This window comes from Patella vulgata, chromosome 9 (assembly GCF_932274485.2).
Source record: "Patella vulgata chromosome 9, xgPatVulg1.2, whole genome shotgun sequence".
NCBI classification, from domain to species: Eukaryota; Metazoa; Mollusca; class Gastropoda; family Patellidae; genus Patella; species Patella vulgata.
This window is the reverse complement of record NC_065887.2, coordinates 12,966,089-12,989,639: the sequence shown is the minus strand read 5'-3', so window position 1 is coordinate 12,989,639 and position 23,551 is coordinate 12,966,089. Positions and strand designations below refer to the sequence as shown.

At 37.3% G+C, this 23,551-nt stretch overlaps 1 protein-coding gene and 1 long non-coding RNA gene across 2 annotated transcripts; both read left to right on the top strand.

Annotated features, from left to right (window-relative positions):
• Nucleotides 1-4: 4 nt before the first annotated feature.
• Nucleotides 5-7,014, top strand: LOC126832102 (m-AAA protease-interacting protein 1, mitochondrial). Its single transcript, XM_050562787.2, has 5 exons — nt 5-609; nt 1,805-1,876; nt 2,802-2,931; nt 4,605-4,710; nt 5,628-7,014. The coding sequence occupies exons 1-5, from the start codon at nt 49-51 to the stop codon at nt 5,710-5,712; spliced, it is 954 nt and encodes a 317-aa protein (XP_050418744.1). The 5' UTR covers nt 5-48; the 3' UTR covers nt 5,713-7,014.
• Nucleotides 7,015-13,187: 6,173 nt separating this feature from the next.
• LOC126831718 (uncharacterized) lies at nt 13,188-22,091 on the top strand. Its single transcript, XR_007684281.2, has 4 exons — nt 13,188-13,611; nt 17,459-17,650; nt 18,471-18,559; nt 20,915-22,091. It is a non-coding gene; the product is annotated as an uncharacterized LOC126831718 (long non-coding RNA).
• Nucleotides 22,092-23,551: the final 1,460 nt, after the last annotated feature.

Here is a 23,551-nt window from a genome sequence, read left to right as displayed (position 1 = left end):
TCAGTATGGAAGGGCGATTATGTCCATTGGCCACCGGGTCAAAGAAAGATGATGAACTGTCAGCTGCAGAGAACTGTTTTACATCGTTTAAACGGTATCTGTAAATGTTTCCAGAAAAACAGCAAACATGTCATAGCGGCCATTATAGATGGAGGGGGTATACGTACGTCAGTGCCAACGGGTTGTCAGTTTTCTACTAGTTGTGTAAATAGTTCAGGACACCAAGAAGTAAAACGTACACAAGTACAAGTGCCAAAATACCCCTCATCAAATGAGTATCTACCCTTTTCATTTACCTCACATATTTGTGCCTCTCCATGTCACTCATTTATAGCCAATCAAAACAATTTTAGTACATTTTCCCGTGGACATATAATTATCAAAAACCATACCAGTCATTCGTCAGAAACAGTAAATTCTGTGCGTTGGTTTAGTGACAATAGCGAAGATGGAAAACAAATAAAAAAGGCAAAGTTAATGGACTTTGGGCCCGATAAAAAACTTCCTAACATCTTCAAATCTCTGAAAAATTACTGGTTTGGACTATTAATAAGAGGCTATTTTGATCCAGAATTCAGTCTTGGAAATTTTTTAGCTGGTGCAGAGCAGGTAGATTACTGTAAAGTATATTATTGTTTTTTTAATTGCCCATATGATCTCTTTGCATCTTGAGGCTGTAGCGTGAAAGGAGAATTTTGCATGGGAAATCTGTGTTTTCACGTAATCTCTCAATTCAGGCAATTTAAAAATTTTCTTCTTGCCCCATATACTTGAAATTCTAGTTGCTAATGCAGTGCTTTAACCACCAAAAAGCTAGACTTTAGTTAGAATTACTGTATGTCTTTCTTATCGATAAAGTATAAAGACCAATTAAGGAAAAGCATGTTGTATGACTGCATCAATCTGTTTCACAGAGAATTACGAGTCTAGAGTAATATCTCTGTCAAAGATGACTGCCTTAACACGTGCCGTCACAGCACGCGGCGTCAATCATTGGCTGAATGGCGCATGCATTGTTTACATAAGACATTACTGCTTCGGACGCAATGCTGCCTTTTAGTCATTTTAATACCCATTTACAGTAAATAGGAAATAATTTTTACCTACAAATACGTCAAACGCCTTTATTTATTTTTCCAATACATAAAAAAAAAAATGTTTTAGAATTTAATTTGTCGCAGGAAAAAAGTTAATATTTCTGGCTCATTAAGTCGCATCGATGTCATCCTGATCAGTGATTGTAGCGGCCTAGCGAAAAATTCACTGCTGATCAGTGTGTAACTGCATAACACCTTTAAATTTAACTCCAAAAAAGTTACTGGCCTATAACTCCCTTAATTTCCAATTACACTGACCCCAAACTGTACTGTACATAGCTTAACATATAATAAACCAATTCCCATTGAAATAAAGGTGAAACCTTACCGCATAATTATATTATTTGATTAAACCCAACTGCTATGCGAAATTTCTGTTCATTTTAAAGTGGCCCCTGAACCAGAATCACATGCTTTTATGTCACTTGAAAATACAGAAAAACTGTTTGGAAAGATAAGATTAAGAGTTCAGTGTTTCACCCTTCACTATTTGTAACATAATTGCTTATTTCCATGCAAACTGTGATGAAAATTTTGCAATTGAACCTAATTTTACTAGCTCAAAGACTCAAATAGTGTATCAATTGTAGCCGTGAATAAGAATTACCACGTCTACAAATATTGCAGCTAGCTCCTTTATGTCCACACTAACATATTTACAGGACCTCAGGAAAATCTGATATTAAACACAAATTACATTATTTCAGGCTGTAGTGGTTGTATCACAGTTGGTAGGAGAAGGTAAATTTAGTGACTTAAATGGATTAGTTGAGGATGAGGTAAGACCAAATTAAATAAAGTCATTGTTTATAAATTTTCTTTTTCACAAGCAAGTGACCCTTGAGACTTGCATACAAGCCTGGAAATAAGGAAACTGTCACAGACATTGTTAGGCACAAATTCAGGCATAATCGCTTTCATACTTGGGGGTGTAGGGGAGGGGGGGGTGCTCGTTTTACTTTTATTCTATCTTTTTACTGATATTATTAATAAATGCCAGGTACAAGGTTCAAAATATCAGGTACCAGTATATACACCATACAGTGTGCTAGGAGGGAAATTTTGCCTAGACACTGGAAATATGGCCTACTCTTAATACTAATTCCAACTGTTACGTGATCTTTACATGAATGCTAATGTTTCAATGCCAGGCCCTCTGTTCTTCATCACTGACAAGGTGGATCCATAGGGGATGAACTTTAGTGGCAAACACCAGGATCGAAACTAGGACCTCAGGTTAGCAACCCATCACCCTACTCAACTGAGCCATCGCTGCTTCTCGTCTGGCTCATGATAAATTTACTCTTTTTTTTTGTGGTAAGGTCTGCTGTATTATGCTCATAACAGTCTCTAATTTGTCAATGATATTATAGAATGAAAGAAAACCGTTAAATAGAATGAAATCCAAATAATGTTATCCCCACATTTATTGATTGTCTTACCCCATGTAGAAATATTTGCTTCTATTGGTATTCAGTTGTATAGTTTTAGGGAGCCGTATTAGCTCAGGGAGTAAGATGTAGGCTCACTAACCTGATCGAAGGTCCAGTGTTTAATCCCAATGTTCGCCAACGAAGCTCCTACATTAGCCTGATCGGAGCAGAACAGTAGGATGTTAAACTCCCATTTCATTTAATTTGTCCGATTTTAACAATATTTCCATTTTTGATTTTCGTGATAATGGGTTTTTTTTTTGCACTGTAGGCTATCAAAGAAATAGAAAGAAATTATGGTTATTTAAATATCAAACAAAAAAATGAGATACCGGTTAAAAGAGAAGACATAATTCATCGTTTTATCTATGAAATAGGGATGATGTTTGATGATAATAGTAGTAAGTATTAGCAACCTGATTGAAATAAAGATCTATAGTTTGTTTTGTTTTATACACCCAGATTGGAATGTGGTTGTATAGTGTCATCTGTCTGTCCGTCTAGCATCCTTAATTTCTTGTGGATGCTCTAGAAGCTAAAATCATTATCTGATTGATATTAAATATGAAGACAAAGAAACCTATTGATTTTCAGAGATCTCTGATAACTACTGCCAGCGTTATGGCCCTTGATCCATTTGATAAATCTTGTGGACTCCATGAAGGCTAAAATTACGATCCAATTGACTTTGAATTTACACATATTGGTTAAGGTCATGAGACAAAGAATCCTACTAATAATTACTGCTGGAGTTTTGACCCTCGATCTCTTTGAAAAATCTTGTGGATATTCTAGAGACCAAAGTTATCATCCAATTTACTTTATATATATATATATATATATATATATATATATATATATATATACAGTGTTTAATGTCATGAAACAAAGAAGCCTATTGATTTTCAGAGTTGTTACTCTTGATCACTTTGAAAAATCTTTTGGACCCTCTGGAGGCCAAGTTATCATCTTCATTGACTTTAGATTTATACACAGTGTTTAAGGTCATGAGACCACAAAGCCTATTGATTTTCACTGATTTCCGATAATAACTGCCAGAGTTATGGAGCTTGATCACTTTGAAAAATCTTGTGGATGCTTTAGTGGCTAAATGTAGCGTCCTTTTGACATTAAATTTATGCGTAGGTTCATGATATCCAACCGTTTCTGATAAATATTGACAGAGTTATGGCCCTTGATTTTCAACGATTTCTGATAAATAGAAAAGCTAAGTATGTGACTGTCTGGCAACCTATCTTTTATACTTACGATGGCCTCCAGTCCCACTATATGAAGATCTGACCAGTTGTAGTCGGAGGTCATGTCAGCGGTCAGTCATACAAGCAAATTTTTCCCTTATGACATTAGTCATGTAATTAACCAATCAACTTTGGTGTTCCAAGTGGTTATTTGAAAATACAACTTTTGCTTTGTTTTGTTTGGCTACCAACAGTTATGATTGCCACATGATAAGATCTCGACTCAACAGACCTTTTGATTGGTTAATCCATCACATCACCCAGATCGGGGTTGTTTTTTTTTAGCAAATCTTAGAGTCTGGTGCAGTGAAGAGAAGTAAAACAATCTTTTGAAATATGAAAAAACGAAACGAAATAGGATTTATATTTTAATCAGCTTGTAAATAATAGCTATGCTATGTCCAAGCCAGGACATCGAGCACTTGTCACAGGCTTTGTCAAATACAAATTATCACACAAGTGTTTATGTATGACAAGGACTCTGTGACAAGTGTCTTATGTGTGACAAGGACTCTGTGACAAGTGTCTTATGTCCAGACTTGGCTATGTCCTTTAGATCATAAAGGTCTGTCTTTGAGTCAAGTGGCTTTGTATCAAGTAGGGTAGCCTGCCCAACTGCTAAAGATCCCTATATACAAGCAGTTTTATTGAAACAAAATTTACCATGTGTAAATCCTGAAATGACATTGTATTGTATCCAGTCAACATTAAACTCCATTTGTATCTCTCTCTCTCCTAATAGGAAATTAATAGAGAATTGGTAGTGTTGACAGTGGGTTTATACCATTTTGTGACCAAACACTTTTTATTTTCAGAGAAGCGTTTTGTTGAAATAACTGTTGTGGTTTTCGGGGAAAAAGATCGTCCATTATCAACAAGATTTTTTCCAGATATTAATAGATGTTTTATTTGCAATTACAGGTAAGAATTGTTACAGGTAGAGATATTGGCAGATATGACAACAGTCCCGGGTATCAAGGTTTGGGGGTGGATTTAAGTTATAATAAATTGAAATTTCATCGATTTATGCTGCTCGAGCGTAACAAGACGCCATATCTTTTATTGTTAGTGGAGAAATCCGACGGGCCTAGTTTAAATACAATGAAATATTAGTTATGGATATTAGAAAATTACCCAAACCACATGTGGAAAAATAAATCGCATTGTACAATTAAATACTCCATCGCATAAAAAGATTCTCTTTTGATGGAATGGATTTATCACTTTGACATCAGTGGAATACCATATATTCAACGTAATTACATCACTTGTCAGGATATATCATTTCGTACAAAGCTGGACAGTATTCCATAACTGCCGAAATGGTTTGTGTCACTTTTACGATAATTCAAATTTTGTATGGTTTGGGCTTCACAGTAACACACACAAATTTGCCCATTATTTATTAGCCTATGTGACTTATATTATTTGTGGAATATAATGGTACTTACATATTCAACCCTTTCTGAACAGAATGTGTTTGGCTTCCCTTATAAATATGGTGGCCGGATGGTCTATCATATGTGCTTTAAATCATAGGGTCTGTCAAGTGAGGTGGTTTCGATCCCCCACTTGTATGTGGCAAGGAGTTGGGTTGCCTGCCAAAGTTTTGGATTTTCTCTGGGTTCTTCGGTTTCCTACCACTGCTAAAGACCCCTAGCAAATTATTGAAAAAAAGACTACCATTATGTTCGTCCCAAATGATCTAGTTTATGTTGAGTGGACATTACAAGTCATCTCTCTCTCTCTCTCTCTCTCTCTCTCTCTCTCTCTCCCTCTCCCCCCTTATAATTAAATAAGATATTTTGAACAACTGTATTTTTTTTCTGGTTTTTCAGGTTTATTAAAGAATTTACCAAAGGAGTTGAAAGTGATTGGACTATAAACAAATTAAATCATAAATTTACATTCTTTTCTCATTGAATGATATATACCCCCTCGATAGTACATATTTACATTGTATTTACTTGAAAAATACTAAAAAATTATCATCATAATCTGATAAATAGTCGGTAATAGATGCATGTATATCAAACCAGATAATAAGCAATCTATGGATTTTCCAACTTTTATTTTTGTTTATGAACAGTTTTGACATGGATGTAACTGAAACATTGATTGGGAGGGATGTAACAAGAGACATTGTTTAGGAGGGATGTAACAAGACACATTATTTAGGAGGGATGTAATAGAAACATTATTTAGGAGGGATGTAATAGAAACACTGGAGGTTGGTTAGTTTTTAAGGAATTCCAATAATTAACCCATTGGTAAATACTTTTAGAAGTTTTATTTTGTCATGGTCTGTTAAAATATATCTGGAGGATTAGATGGGTTTATTTCACTCAAACATTAAATTAGTGCTTTTGGGCTTTTGGAGATCTTCGCAGGTCGGTTAAAAATGATTTTCTAAATACTTATTTAATATGCAATCCCATTTCAGGGTACAGATTAAATTGTACACATAAATTGGGACAGAATTTCCAATCTGCTACTAGATATAAATTGTTAAATGTCCAACAAATCAGAATTTTGACTTGTTTAAAGGCTCAATACCACTCTTGTTGTAACTGAATAATATGTCCCAATCTTTATTCTGGTCAACAAATTGTACTATTTTAGAATATTTCAATTAATTGATGATACAAATTTCATCTTAACACACCTTATTTAAAAATTTTGAAAAATTCAACATAACGGTTTGAAACGTCTAACGTAAACCTTTTCAAATGAAACTTCGATTTAAAAATATTTTCGAACCCTCTGGACAAGTAAAATAGGATGTAATGGATAATTTACACAACAAGTAGGCCACTTAAACATCTAGTACTTAGATAGAGATATTATTTATTTTCTGGAGCTTTCAAGCCAGCAAGAGTGTTATTGTCCCTTTAACAGTGCTTGTTGTAAACTATCTAATCTGATGAAACACAATTATGTTAATGAACCATAAGACTACCCTTATCCCAGATTTCAAAACCACAACAGCAACACCAGAATTGATGGATTTCTAGGAATAGTGTTTATGGTCCACAACATGCTACCAAAGATGTGATGGCTAAACTCTGCCATGTGATTAAATATTGTGCCATATGACTTTGTGTTAGAGGAAAAGATGAATTAATTTATTATAAAGTCTTAATAAATGGCCCATTTCTTCATAAATTCTTGGGGTTTTTTTCTTTCTTATCTGTATGTTTTTTGGCAATAACAAATTGTTCATTATTCACAGAGTTATTGTTCTTGTTATGAAAATCTTGAAATCCTTCAGAATAAGGATAGGATCCATGTCTAAATTTGATAGCTGCATCAATGAGTTGCAGTTATTGACCCGTGATCCAAACCTTGACCCAAAGGGTCATGTGTTTGAGACATTTTTTAAAAAAAAACCCAACCCAAAGTGGGCTGTGGTTGTGTCAGTGATTGTTGAACCCTACTGATATTCAGATTCACACATCAATTAGTTGGAGTGTTACTGTATCTGTAAAAGCCAACTAAGTCAAACGGATTTTTACTTTCAAATTAACTCAGTCTGGTCCCAGACTAGTAATTGCTTCTCTTAATCCGTCTATTTATAGCAATTCTCTCTTTCACCCTTCTTCTTAGCAGTTTTTGTTGACTCTTTGGCCTAGAGGTGATGAAGAGTTTTATTAATGCAGATTTTTTGCCAGGATTTGATGGTGAATATTCCTGATTTTGAAGTAGGATGATCAGGAAATCACGTACAAAAATGACGCCAGTGCTTATAGATTCCTTTGAGCGGGCGTAGCAATCGCAGCTCCCAGAGATAAGTTACCCTTTGTTTATGGCCTGTGAGTTTTCCCAAAGAGAGAGAAATGGGGTTTAATGCCCACTCGACACAAACTAGGTTTGTCACGTAACGCGGAATCGAAACCACGCCAGTTGACTCAATGACTGACCTTATGATACAGCACGCACGTGCTAACCATTCGGCCACCCACCTTCCCCCTACACCTTTTTTATACGCCCACATTTTCATGTGGACGTATATTGTCGTCGCCCCTGTCCGTCCACAATTTGTGGACACTCTACAAGTACATAATTCTTATCCGATTTTGACGAAACTTGAAATATAGGTTTATCTCAAAAAGATCTCGGCTGCTTTCGATATTGGCATGTATCGGATAGAAACTTCATGGATTATGGCCCCTGTTTGGACGAAAAATCACGTTTTTAGCTTGTGGACCCTATAGAGGTCACAATTTTTATACGCCCACATATTCATGTGGACGTATATTGTCGTCGCCCCTGTCCGTCCGGACGGCCGTCCGTCATTCCGTCCGTCCACAATTGTTTGTGGACACTCTACAGGTCACAATTCTTATCCGATTTTGACGAACCTTGAAATGTAGGTTTATCTCCAAAAGATCTCGCTGCTTTCGATATTGGCATGTATCGGATCGAAACTTCATGGATTATGGCCCCTGTTTGTACGAAAAATCACGTTTTTAGCTTGTGGACCCTATAGAGGTCACAATTTTTATCCGATTGTGTTGAAACTTGAAAAGTAAGTTTATAACCCAAAGATCTCGGTTCCTTTCGATATTCGCGCATATCGGACCATAACGTCCTGAACTATGGCCCCTGATTGTACGAAAAATCGCGTTTTTAGCTTGTGGACCCTATAGAAGTCATAATTTTTATCCGACTGAGTTCGAATTTCGTGAAAATCGGCCCAAAATTGACAGAGAAAATGGCCACTGTTCGTTCTCAACTAGCGTAAAAATATGGTATATCAAGGTTGTGGACCCTATAGAGGTCACAATTTTTATCCGATTTTGTTGAAACTTGAAATGTAAGTTTATAACCCAAAGATCTCGGTTCCTTTCTATATTCGCGCTTATCGGACTGTAACTTCCTGAATTATGGCCCCTGATTGTACGAAAAATCGCGTTTTTAGCTTGTGGACCCTAAAGAGGTCATAATTTTTATCCGATTTAAAAAAACGTATTATTATATCACCGTTACACCCTAAGGGCGACTGAGTTCGAATTTCGTGAAAATCGGCCAAAAATTGACAGACAAAATGGCCGCCATTCGTTCTCAACTAGCGTAAAAATATGGTATATCAAGGTTGTGGACCCTATAGAGGTCCCATTTTTTATTCGATTTTGTTGAAATTGAAATGGTAGTTTATAACCTAAAGATCTCAGTTCTTTTCGATATTCGCGCATATCGGACCGTAACTTCCTGAATTATGGCCCCTGATTGTACGAAAAATCGCGTTTTTAGCTTGTGGACCCTATAGAGGTCATAATTTTTATCCGATTTAAAAAAAACCTATTATTATATCACCGTTACACCCTAAGGACAGCTGAGTTCAAATTTCGTGAAAATCGGCCCAAAATTGACAGACAAAATGGCCGCCGTTCGTTCTCAAATAGCGTAAAAATATGGTATATCAAGGTTGTGGACCCTATAGAGATCACAATTTTATTACGATTTTGTTGAAACTTGAAATGAAAGTTTATAACCCAAAGATCCCGGTTCCTTTCGATATTCGCGCATATCGGACCGTAACTTCCTGAATTATTGCCCCTGTTTGTACGAAAAATCACGTTTTTAGCTTGTGGACCCTATAGAGATCATAATTTTTATCCGATTTAAAAAAACGTATTATTATATCACCGTTACAACCTAAGGACGGCTGAGTTCGAATTTCGTGAAAATTCGCCCAAAACTGACAGACAAAATGGCCGCCCTTCGTTCTCAAATAGCGTAAAAATATGGTATATCAAGGTTGTGGACCCTATATATAGAGGTCACAATTTTTATCCGATTTTGTTGCAACTTGAAATGTAAGTTTATAACACAAAGATCTCGGTTCCTTTCGATATTTGCGCATTTCAAATTGTAATTTCCTGAATTATGACCCTTGATTGTAGGAAAAATCACTTTCCTTTTAGTTTGTTCTCTATCCATCTCTCGAAAATGTGGGCGTATCCTGCCTGGCAGCCGCTGGTTCCTACAGATGAACAAAGGGTAAACTTATCCGTGGGAGCCGAGATTGTGGGCGTAGCAATTAATCGAGGTGATAAACCACCTTTTGCAACATGCATGGAACAAGAACTTATAAAACGAACGTGCTCTGGCATAAGTGATAAGCTGAAAAACTTCCCTCCCATAAGCTGGTGATTCGGGAAAATTAATTAAGGGAAAATACAAGTCCCCACACATGTCGAATACGTAAATCCAAATAAGTTGTGCAATTTCCAACCCATCACGATAATTGAGGACTAAATATTCAAAATACCTGTAAGTTGAATCAAAACATTTAGTCAGTCGGATAAATTATAAACAGATCAGAGAGCAAATGAGCAAATAAGATCCCATAGGACTACCAATGACCAACTAAAAAAAATGATTTTCCAAATTCAACGCGTATGTCGTCAATAAGTAGTGTTAAAGTATTTCTTTAAGAGTTTTTAAGAATCGACGACTGATTAATGCTACCGGTTATTGCCACTGCTGTTTAATTAGGAGCCAGAAAGGTGGTCTAGTAGTCGAGTAGTTATGGCACTGGACTCTCGACTTCGATGTATTTATCTGACTCAACAAAAACAATGACGTATATCATATGTCTTTTCATATTTCAATCTGATGATCCCATGATCGGATTAAAATGGTGGGCATCGGATCTGTGTGGGCGACATCACATTCCACAATTACGGATGCAACCCGCTTACACTACAAAGCAAGACGAACAATTTCCGGATGGGTGCTACGCATACGTAACTTTCGCTCGAAAACTAAATATGACTATACTTCTCTGCAGGCAGTAGTGGATCTAGAAGCTGAGAAGGGTGGGGGGGCGCAAATCTATAGGGCGCCATCTACAATCCCACCCTCAATGAATGTCAACAAAATACTAGCTATAACACTGAGCGTCCCGGTAGAACATAGATCGTATTGCCTATAATAGTTGTTCGCCGATCGTTATCTCGCCTGAACGCAGTTTTATTCAAGTTGACATATAGTTCACGTCATATTATGAATGATTGTCATTGGTTTTGTTATTAAATTTGTGTGAACCTTTGGGGCAGTGGCTATAACACTGAGCAACCTGAAAATTTTGAAAGCTTGAGTCAATATCCTTTCATTTGAGGTCATTGCTGAGAGCAAATTCTTGTGAACGAGAGGACCAGAAATGGAAGTCAGTGGGACAGAATCTTGAGATCTTTCTGTCAGTTCGAACCCACGACCCACGCACTAGTGGTACTACTAACTGGGCGGTTCACTATAACCGTGAATATGATAGTGCTGAGATAGTATAAGACCACAGAGGAGTGGGAGATTGATGGCATAATGGAATCGAGCGCCGTAGACGCGAAAAAATTTCAGATAGCAACGTATAATATGTAACTCGGCTTTTAATTGTTTGGAACGTGTTAGGTCTCCCATTTCCCAAACTGTAGTAAAGTGCATAGTATCTATCGCTCGGAAATTATATATAGGTCTAACTATTTTTTCTTCTCTGCAGGTAGCGTGTCCCTGATGTTCAGAATGAGCCAAATAGTGTGCGGATCGTCTTATAAATCCGGTCGAATCCCACATTCTTCTATTCTAGCTCTTTTAACATGCAAATAACCATATTAATATGTTATCGAATTTGTATATCAACAGAGTTATTATGCTAAAGACTCAAACTTTTCTTTTATATTGCCTGTTTATCGTGACGCTACAAAGAACAGAAAACTCAAAAATGGCGAAAATCATGACGATATAATCCGCAAGTCAAACAAATAAACCACCGCACCCATCAAATCCTGATAAATCGATGTCTGATACCGACAAAATATCTTAAAATTTCTTTTGTTGCTTTTCTTTTCTCTCGCCTTGACAATATCAAATTCATGCAAAAATGTATCTCCCATGGGAGCTTTGGCTCTTTGCGAAGGATGTGTTGACATCCGATGAATATACTCATTCAAATTTATTCAAGCTCCATCGACACCGGTAGGAAGCCGCGGTGGCTCAGTGAGTAGTCTGGAGCTCCCGGTTTCGTTCCCGGTGATGGCCGAGAAGGTTCCTCGAGGCTTTCCGGCGTGGTTTCCCCTTGTCAGTGGTGCAGGACCGAGGGCCTGACAATGACAAAGGTCTCTTCATTAGGATTGGACGAAAAACCACCGGGTAAAATTGCATATGCCCACCTTCATTGCATATGCCCACCTTAACGACTTTGGCGCTCGCGGTGGCCGGGCTTTGCCGGCCACAGCTCTGCGGTCGGTGATCAGAGGCCCCCCACATGTTCCAGGCCCCAGGGCCCCCACCATGGTTAATCCGGCGTTGAACAGAGATAAGCAATTTGATTGGTGATGCTTTGGGACACGATAACTTTAGTTCTAATTATAGTGAGAGTGATGAAACTTCGTGTATAGTTTGATCACATTAATTAATACCTTGACTAAGATCGATAAGCAGAGCAATAAGCAATTTGATTAGTCGAGACTTTGGAACACAATAACTCTCCTTCTAGATGAGGTAGAACGTTCAAGTTTGGTGCAGGCGTCCATTGGGTGAATGCCTTGATGGAGTTCGATGATAAACATTATCTGCTTAGGGTAAGCAGAGATAAGCCATCTGATTGGTTTATGCTTTGGGACACGATAACGGTTTTAATTAAGTGAGAGTGATGAAACTCCGAGTATAGATTCAGTATATCATTACCTTAACTAAGTTCGATGATGAGAATTTTCTGCTTTAGGCTAAGGAGCGATAAGCAATTTGATTGGGCAAGACTTTGGAACATAACAACTCTGCTTTTAAGTGAGTTAGAATGTTTAAACCTGATGTAGATGTTCATTAGGTGAATGTCTTGACTGAGTTCAATGATTAACATATCGAGCTAAAGCTAAGCAGAGCTAAGCAATTTCCTTGGTCGATGCTTTGGGACAAGATAACTTATAGAGTGATGAAACTTAGTGTATAGTTGATAATGAGTTTGATTGCTTGATACTTTTGAAAAAAATGAATGTGTTATAAAAGTAGCTAAGTCTCTAACTCAATATCATCAAAAACCTTCGACAATGAAATCACGAATTATTTGTCAATTTTAATCAACATTGGTGTTGTGATCTTACTGGGAAAGGATGGGCTTCTGATATCCAATATTTAAGACAAAATAAACATTTTACTATTGGTACACGAATCGTGTACCATAATGCGTTTCAGCGCAATTTGTAACAAGCGACTCGGAAGAACGAGGTTAGACATATTCCACAAGTAATGTCAAACGGCGACCCATTTGTGTCAATTTGTAGATCCCAAATATTAACGATTTAGCTCCTTTAATTAATATGTGTCATCTATTTATTTTGGGATTTCGGCGGGGGTCATCAGCCTTACTGTTGGTTTGTTTTAATTATTTTCCCCAAAAAAACAATGATGAGTACCACCCATGCAAGATACATTTCAGTTTTACGAGTTGCCTATATGATAATCCGCCACTGGACATTAAGGTGACCGCTCCGCACCTAACCCGCGTATACCGTGTTAAGTTTTGTGCATTAGGTTAAGTTTACGTGTTAGTTTCCAGTTAGTTCGTCAAAAGTTTGCAAGGCGGTAAGCATTCGTCCTATCAATTGATATTTTATAAGACGCCCAGAAATTACAGCCATGCGCTGTGCGGTGTTCATGAAATCCGAAGGCGTGTAATTAATTATGCATTCTTTTCTTTTATCTTAATTCGCTTAAATGGCAACGATTACTGATATTTGAAGGATGAAGTGAGAAAAAGTATTTAGTTAGGCAGAACACCATCGAAAGAAAAGCATCTCTCTGATTCTCTAAACATTTATAAAGGTAAGTCTACTGCTTTCAGATATTTGAAATAATAATATTTCATAAATCTTAAATGATTTTATATACCTATAATATAGCGTTTAGTGGAAGTGTTCATATTTTGTTTGAAAAATTACTGTGTCTTAAGACAGTAATTTAAAGATGCTCAACTTCATTTGGCAAAATAAATCATTTGCTAATTCAACTTCAATATATTATTCTTATTTTGTTAAAAAAAAAGAAAAAAAAGGGTACTAGGAAGCGGTGGTAGATAGCTTTAACAATGTGTCACTGTAACTTTGTATAATTGTCCGTGAAAGGAGTCCCGGGTGGCCATTTAATAACGCAGTGTTACGATCATGGGTTAAGAAATTCAATTAATAATTCAATTATACCGGTTCATGATAAATCACATTGTCAATATGCTAGGAATCAGAGATTCTACATAGTTTACTTATTTAGAATCAAATGTCTAAACTTGCAAATTCGGTTACATTACTACATTACTTTATTTCCATATATTGCATACATACATTGGGGATCACGTGGCTATGTGGGTAAGACGCTGGCTCGCTAGCCTGGAGGTCGGGTGTTCGATCCCTGCATTGACCGAGAAAGTTCATCGAGATTTTCCGGCGTGGTAAACTCTTGTCAGTGATACAGGACGGAAGGTATGACAAGGACAGCTGTCTAGTCCTTCGGATGATACGAAAAACCGAGGTCCCGTGTATACATTAGAATGCACGTAAAAGATCCCCTGGCAGTTGGAATTCGATATAAGAGTAGGCGATAGTGCCGCTGCCCGGGCAAAATTTCCCTCATAGCCCAGCGCAGGAGCAGAACAGTAGGACGTTAAACCACATTTCATTTCATTTCGTATACATACATTGGCTAGACCATAAGGTTCTTCATGGAGTCAAGTGGCGTGGTTTCGATTCCCGCGTGTACGTGACAAGGAGTAGGATCGCCTGCCCAACCTCGTGAGTTTTATCCGGCTCCTACGGTTTCCTTCCACAGTTAAAGACTCCTACGCCGCATATTCGCTTGTCCGCTACTATTACTGAGATGAGATCGTGGCGAGTTAATTATCTCTCAATATTAACATCTTGTTCTTATGCAAATTAATTTCTAAAACATTTTATTTAAATTCTTAAGATAAAACATAAGGTGTTGGCAGTCAATCTGGATGAAAAAATATTTCTTATTTAGTGTAAATAGTACGCGAAGGCGTAAAAAGAGTAAAAAGCAAATCTGCTCGTACCAGTTTGTGTTTTACGTCCCATGTAAACAACGCACGTGTTATTGATACCGTACGATGTGATGGGTTTAACGTCACTCGACATAAACTGGGTCATTTTGGGACTAACATACGGTTCAATTTTATTTCAATAATTCGCTTGCGCTTAGGGGTCTTTAGCAGTGGGAGGAAACCCTACTCCTTGTCACGTACAACCGGGGAATCGAAACCACGCCAGTTGACTCAATGACAGACCTTAGGATGCAACTCGCACGCGCTAACCTTTCGGCGATCCACCCCACTTTAAATTTGGAATAACAAAAAAATATATGGGGTAACGATCATACGGTTCGTCATTTATTTCGAGTGTCCTGGCTTCGATTTTACGGAGGTGTTTGATAAGGAGTATTGTCGCCCACTTAACCTCTTCGGATTCCCAAGTTTCGAGCTGAAGAGCCATGCGCGTAAGCGAATTATTTAAAAAAAAAAAAAGATATTCAACTTTAATTCCGAACTGAACTAATTTGTGTTGAATTGAAGACCCCGTGAGCCTAACACGTTTCTATGATGTTGGGAGATACGCACCAGATTTTGCGCACTACGTACACACGGAATCCTAGCTTACCGCGGTACGTCGTAAATTGCAATAAGTATTTAATGCCCAATTTACCAAGTCGCGTTAGTTTTGAAGTTTGATTTAATAGTGAAATAAGTATTTTGTTTGAAAATACCAAGAGTCAATAATTTAATTATGGCGTATAGTCTATTTAGCATACAATTCAACTCAAGTACAACTCGTTCAAGCACTATTGATATTTCCGATCAAAAATAACTTACTTTAAAATCGTTCTTTTAAAATAACCAACAGTTTGATGGATTTACTGTTACAATATTGTACAACTTCATTGATTTTTCCCGAAGCTTTCTCCATTTAAAACTTCTGTTATTTGTACAAGAAAGGAACATTTATGTCTTACTATTATTTTCCATTTTAACAAAACAGTAGACGTCATTTGCGGATAACGTTAAGTTCGAAAAAGAAAAGATGACTTTGTCTTTTCGAAGTATTTAGTTAGTTTAAAAATTTCATAAGAGTACTTATTTATCGACTTTTTATGAAGGGCAATAATCTTAAATTAATTTAAGATCAATGCAGTTGTTTTTTTTTCAATTCATTTATTACCACGCGATAAAGTTTGTCTTGGGTTAAAAATAAAACTGTATCTGAAGGTCAATACATCCAAAATCTGCACATCATTAACACCCTAAATCTACTAGTGATACGATATTTATTTATTAACAATTTCATTGATATTCGTTTCCTATCAAATATAATGAATTGACATTTTTTATTTAAATTAACTATTTTGCCTATACCGTTTTTTAGGACTTCGAATTTTGTCTAATGGTTTGGATTGTTCGTACTTGGTTTTATTTTATTTTTTTATTCCTATGAAATATGATAAATTAAAATTTTATTTATATTAACTTCCTATCAAATAAAGTAAATTAACATAAAATTTATATTAACTTAATATTTTATTTATATTACGTTCCTATAAAATATGATAAATTAACATTTTATTTATATTAACTTCCTATAAAATAAAATAAATTAAAATAAAATTTATATTAACTTAAAATTTTATCTATATTACGTTCCTATGAAATATGATAAATTAACATTTTATTTATATAACGTTCCTATAAAATATCATAAATTAACATTTTATTTATATTACCTTCCTATAAAATATGATAAATTAACATTTTATTTATATTAACTTCCTATAAAATAAAATAAATTAAAATAAAATTTATATTAACTTAAAATTTTATTTATGTTACCTTCCTATAAAATATGATAAATTAAAAATTTATTTATATTCACTAACTATATGATTTCGAATGGAGGCGAAACTGGATACCCTTCTTTATCACCCAATAACACAATAGCAGATATCGCGCGTGTGATAAATGCCATATTCTACTGAGCGACATCTCCTACTCTACATGAATTTGATTGGTCAATTAAAAAGGAACTACCTTTTTTATTACAAAGAAACTACTGTTATTTAGTTTATATTACAACATAGCTACCACTAACGTTTTTAACTCTGGTGACTAAGTTTCAGTAGACTTTCCTGGACAAGGAACACTGGGTCAATAAATGTGACTTTGAGACGGGTGACTTGCTGTCAAAAAATGATGTATCACTCAGTGGTAATGTAATCAGGTTCAGTAAAAGCGAAATCTATACCAAAGAATTATATTTATTTATTTGTACGCGTAAGAAAGGCTTGGGTGATAAATAAATTCTCCTTCTCGTCTTTTTTACATCAAAAAATATCAACACTTGTCGACTTGTGTTGATATTTTTTGATATAAAAAAAGACTCGTAGGAGGTTCTCGATTACTCTTTATATGTAACACCATTGGCCATGAGTGTGTATTTCAGAGCAGAACCTATAGGTTAGTCATCTGTAGCGGGTCCACTTCCGGGTACGAAAATGGCCTGCGAGGAACTGTATGCGGTTGCGAACAGTAGTCCGTCGATTTCCAAATATTTTTCTGTTTGTCTTATTAGACCCCAAATCATCCACCATTGTTCTTTTTTAAATATGTTGACAGGATTATGGATATTATGGGACGTCTCGTTTTATTACTGATAGTACTATCACAAGTCACCATGGTAACGGCACATAGGTACGGATTGAACGCCCAGAAAAGACAGAAAACCGATGACGAAGGATACAGAATGGGGTATATATTTGGTAAAAGATCACAGTTAGACAATGATCGTTTATTAAAAGCCTTTTCAAGGTAAGTAAACTTACTTGTACTGCACCCATTATCAGTGGTGCCGGGCGGAGGGCCTGGAAAGGGATAATATAGTCGTATGGATGGGACGAAAAACCTAGGTCCCGTGTACGCACATTGGCGTGCACGTAAAAGAAACCTTGGCAGTTGGAATTCGATATAAGAGTAGAGCGTAGCGGTGCTGTCCTAACACGTCTTCATTAGCTCAATCGGAGCAGAAAAGTAGGACTCTAAACCCCATTTCATTTCACTTTTATTTTACTCTACCCGTTATTCACTGCACGTGTACTGAGAAAAATGCGCGAATTTATTTTAACGATGGATCCATAGTTATGGGCCACTTATGCAATCAGTGGGCAATTGTCCAAAGAGCAAACGTTCCAAGCGATCTTACATAAATCTGGGAGCGTTAAGCTTTTATCGAAGAGCGTCGGCTCCAAGAACAAAATGAGTATCTCTTGGACAGCAGTTCTTCCAGAAAATGTTTTCATTGGAGTCCATTTCCGGTTAAAATTGATTAATATGTATTAAATACTCTCATAGATGTGCCTGTAAACACATACGATGTGACTGGGAATGCAACCGACACAAAGAACAACTTTTTTGTTTCACAACAAATCTCTTTTGTCATTATTGGAAGCCATTTTTGATTCCGACTGATCAAAAGATATTGTATTTTCCCGTAAACATTAGAATTGGAAGGCTTACTAGCGTGAACAAAGTTCAGTTTTGTCTTTTACCGTTGCGTGGGGGGTGGGGGGGGGGGTGGGGGGTGCATTATTGTTTTATCTATACGTTACTTTATCATTACTTTATATTTCAGACAAACATTAACAGCTGGTGAGTTTGAGAATCTGGCTAGTAGAGATCCAGTCATTGCTGCCATCATTTACAGAACACGAAGTGGAAACGGTAATTCAGCTAATTAGTTACTAACATCCCCTAGGTATACACACAAATATCTACGCAGTGAGGGCAGACAGGATAGGCAGTCGCCTATCCTGCCCTCATCAGTGCAAAAGGAAAAGAAACGGGAAATGTTTGATAACGCTCGGATTCGATGAGATTTCCGACCAGGGTATTCGGGTTGTGGTGATATTTACCCTCCCTTCGAAAAAAAGTGCCTTCCCTTTTGAAAATACTCATGGAAATGCCCGCGATAATGTCATCATATTCCCATTGCACTTATGACAATATTTTGCCCTCTTTTCCTACTGTCCTGCCCTTGTTCCTACCAGATCCTGCGACAATAATAAATACCACTCGCGCTCAATGTACGTACATGCACCATCGGTCAACCCTCGCTGCTGGTTGGCTTTCATCCTCAGTTGGACAGGGAACCATTCAACGCTGCTGATGATCGACTGAAAGTGGCTGATATTTCTTTGATTTCGGTTTCGATTTTAAAAAGATCGCAGTTTGCAACCATTTATGATCGGACTGGTTAGCTCGAGGCCCTCGGGGCCACGGCCTGTGTCTAAATCTTAATCTTGCTCTTCGGGTTGTATCAGTTAACCCTTAACTGCTACTCCTCCCGGGGGGTTGGATGACCGAATGGTTAGCGTGCGCGCGCTGTATCATAAAGTCTGTCATTGAGTCGACTGGCGTGGTTTCGAATCCCCGGTTGTAGGTGACAAGGAGTAGGGTCGCCTGTCCAACCTCGTGGGTTTTCTCCGGGTCCTCCGGTTTCCTCCCACTGCTAAAGACCCCTACGCGCAAGCGAATTATTGAAATAAAATTAAAACCATATGTTAGTCCCGAAATGACCTAGTTTGTGTCGAGTGGACGTTAAACCCCATTTCTCTCTCTCTCGCTACCCCTCCCTCATTAACTAACATAATCGCATGAAACTTGACAAGTATCCTTTGTAAAGCGGCCAATACATGTTCAATTTTTTCGTCAATTAATTTGAATTGAGCAAATCGGATTAAAATACAGATCTATATTTCGTTTCGTTTTTTTATACTTTCGATGGCCTCTACTAAATGAAGATCTGACCAGTTGTCAGGGTCAAATCGGCGTTGACGTTTCTAGTAGGATACCCACAGTTCCGCGCACAGCACGCCAAGAATTCGCCTTAACAGAACGTTTCATTGGCTGACCCCTCACATCAACCAGAACGCAGGTTATATAACAACTCTTCCACATCCTAGTGTAGTTAAACCAATTTTGAACTATAAAAAACAAAACGAAATAGGATCTGTGTTTTAATTAGATTGACTCGTAGCTACAGAACCAAACATTTCCCGGTGCTGCCCCCCCCCCACTTTAAAGTGTCCTACGGTTGGTCTGCCTTCCCTTTCTCGGATGCCCCAGCATATAGATGTTATCTAGCATTGGACGTTATATAATATATACAACTTTGATTTAAATGTAGGCTATGGTTCGGATTTTGTGCCAACTATGTGAAGGGAATATGCTGAATATTTCAGTCAAATTGCTCCAATCTGAACCGAGATATTAACGTTTGGATTTTAGGCCTAGCTTCGATCATCATTACTAAAGTCGGTACGATTAAAAAAAACGTAGTCTCGGTTATTCAATTTTGGATTAAATCATCAATGAGCGTTGAGCAGCAAATCGGATTCAACTCCAGAGGAAATCCGACACTTAAGATTAAGGTCTTTCCGTGTTAAGAGATGCCTCATTAATAGTTTATATAACATTTAAAGGAGCCAAGTCGCTAATATTTGGGACCTAGAAATTGACACAAATGGGTCGCAACGCATATAATAATGTAATATGCATGGATATAAATTGATTTACATTCAATCGTTTCTGTTTTTACCGTAATTTCTAATCAGTTAGGTTCAGCGAAATACGCCAGTATTCTCAATCGAATTTCAATCTCTAGCGTCTGGTTATTCCAGTCTACACCGATAGTATTTATTGAGCATGCTCTCCAGATAAGAATATAGCGTCACCGTTTGACATAACTTGTGGAATATGCCTAGCCTCGTTTTTCGAGTCCCTTATTACAAATAGCGCTGAAACGCATTATGGTACGCGATTCGTGTACCTATTGTAAAATGTTTATTTTGTCTTTAAATATTGGATATCAGAAGGCCATCTTTTCCCGTTAAGATCACAACATCAATGTTGATTTAAACCGACAAATAAATCGTGTTTTCAATGTCGAAGATTTTGGATGATATTGAGTTGATTTAGCTACTTTAAGGCCCAAATAAAGACCTGCAGTAGGCAGATTTGGCTCTTGCATAATGTATGTTTAATTCTACTGTATAACATATGTAATTTATATTTTAGGTGATAGACTCGTACAAGTAGACGAGAATCTTTAAAAGAACTGACGAGGGAGGTGGAAAGAATATCCTGTGGTATTGCAGTGCATTGGCGTGTACATAACAAAATAAACATTTAATATTTAAATGGATAACTGATCATAGATACAACCAACCATAAGTGAAAATATTTCGCCTATTCACTGTTATCAAGTATTTTCTATTAAAATTAATTAAAAGGCGGAGCTACTTAATACAACTACCATCTTATTTAAAATTCTATTCAGCACGTGATCTCATTCATTTACTTAGTACTATTCAAAACATACGTATTCTACCAATCTGATTAAAATACAGATCCTATTGCGTTTCGTTTTTCTTTTCGATTTCGTTTTAATTTGTCTTTACGTGAATGACTTCCCACATTCGGCAAACCTCGACAGATTCTACGAATCTAATCTCGGCTGTATAACCATTTCCGCCATATTTGAACTATTTTAAAGGTTCCGAATGAAAAATGGCTTCCCCATGGAGATTTCTGTGGAGAGTGTATTATATCAACAAACGTCACGTTTGGCATTGGGTTTGGGGAATTACCAGGGAATTTTATCAAACCAGCAGCCTTGAGACAATATCTCTGCTCATTTACGTATATACACTCTACAAAAGACGCAATTTGGGACTTTTTTGTAAAAGCGACACGTTTTCCTGTTTAAGGTAAACCGGTAGCCGGATCGCAAATCTATGGGCGTAGGCACATATCACTTACTGTCATACAGCCGAGATTAGATGTAGGGTATCGGAATCTGTCGAGATTTTCCGAGTGGGTATAGTCGATGTTTACCCACAGCGTGCATGGAATTGTGGGAAACGACGTAGAGCCGTAAAAGAAATGAATAGCCGACATAAAAAAAGGCCATTCACCTACAATGAATGACCTCTGAAGTAACCCTCCATGATACCCGATCAGATTCAATGCAATGGGTACCATCTAAAGCATAACAAAATAACTAAATTTCGATATTTTAGCCAGATTGAATATTTCTAATTTTGAAAACGAGATACGATCAGTGAAGTTGGTGATTGTGAGTATTACTACTAGTATATGTTCTTTCTCCAGCTACTATAATACTCATCCAGTAGGGGATAATTCCATTCATTGGCACTGTTTCGTCTCCAAAAGAAGGAAGCAACGTTGCATTATAATAATTATAATAATAATAATAATAATAATAATGATAACCAATATAACATATTTAATGATGTAGTTTTTAATACTTGATATTAAATAAAGCTTTATCTGATCTTGTTTTCTTGTTTTGTGTGCTCCGTTATTTTGCAGGCATTAAATAATATCTTCATAAACCGTCATGAAATGAAATGAAACTGGGTTTAAAGTCCTACTGTTTTACATCGACCGGGGTAATTAAGACTGGCATACGCTATGCACGTTGTTATAAGGGGAATTTTACCTGGAAAGCGGCACTAGGGCCTACTCTAATAGAGAACTCCAACTGACAGGGGATATTTTACGTGCAAGCCAATGTGTACATCGGACCTCAGTTTTTTTGTCCCATTCGAACGACAAGACACCGTTCCTTGTCAGGCTCTCCGTTTGAATCGCCACGATGTGTTAAATGACATACATGTACATTATACGGGAGGCTGGAGATGATTCGACCCTTTGAAAGTATCATCTGACAAGGAAACGGTTTCAGGTAATCGGTCATTTTGATTGGTCATGAAATCGCGACACGTTCAATCAATGACATGAAATGAAATGATATGGGGATTTAACGTCCTACTGTTCTGCTCCTATACTGGGCTAATGAAGACGGCCATACGCCATACAGTGTGCTATGAGGGAAATGTTGCCCGGGCAGCGGCACTATCGCCTACTCTTATATCGAATTCCAACTACCAGGGGATCTTTTACGTGCATTCCAATATATACACGGGGCCTCGTTTTTTTGTCTCATCCGAAGGACTAGACAGCTGTCCTTGTCAGGCCCTCCGTTCCGCACCACTGACAAGGTTGCCAAACAGTTTCGGATTTACCAATAGGCATCTACTTAATACTTCGAGAACAGATCTTTGCCCTCCATTGCCGCCAGGGGGTTGGATGGCCGAATGGTTAGCACGTCCGCGCTGTATCATAAGGTCTTTCATTGAGTCAACTGGCGGGCTTTCGATTCCCCGGTTGTACGTGACAAGGAGTAGGGTCGCCTGTCCAACCTCGTGGGTTTTCTCCTGGTCCTCCGCCGGTTTCCTCCCACTGCTAAAGACCCCTACGGGCAAGCGAATTATTGAAATAAAAGTGAACCATGTGTTAGTCCCGAAATGTCCTAGTTTGTGTCGATTGGACTTTAAACCCCATTTCTCTCCCTCTTGCTTTCTCAATTGCCGCCATACACAACAAGGACATCACTACCGCTGCAATGTACGTTCACATTCCTGCTTTGATTGATATGGTACATTGAAAATGAAGAGAATGAAATATGAAATGGCTGTACTGCAATGACTGTAAAATGGCAAGAGGCAAAGATGGCGAGGCGTTGGGTTTGTTTTGCCAGATTAACAGACCAAATATTAACAAAAACGGTGATGTGACACCGTCGTAGGGGGTCGGGGCATGCACCAAAATAAATAATTGCTGTCTTTA

Bases quoted from the DNA above. Each gene is read 5' to 3' on its own strand.
- LOC126832102 (XM_050562787.2), top strand. From the start codon at position 49: ATGATGAACTGTCAGCTGCAGAGAACTGTTTTACATCGTTTAAACGGT. The intron at 1,877-2,801 runs GTAAGACCAAAT...TTTGCACTGTAG, and splicing joins ATGGATTAGTTGAGGATGAG to GCTATCAAAGAAATAGAAAG. The intron at 4,711-5,627 runs GTAAGAATTGTT...CTGGTTTTTCAG, and splicing joins TGTTTTATTTGCAATTACAG to GTTTATTAAAGAATTTACCA.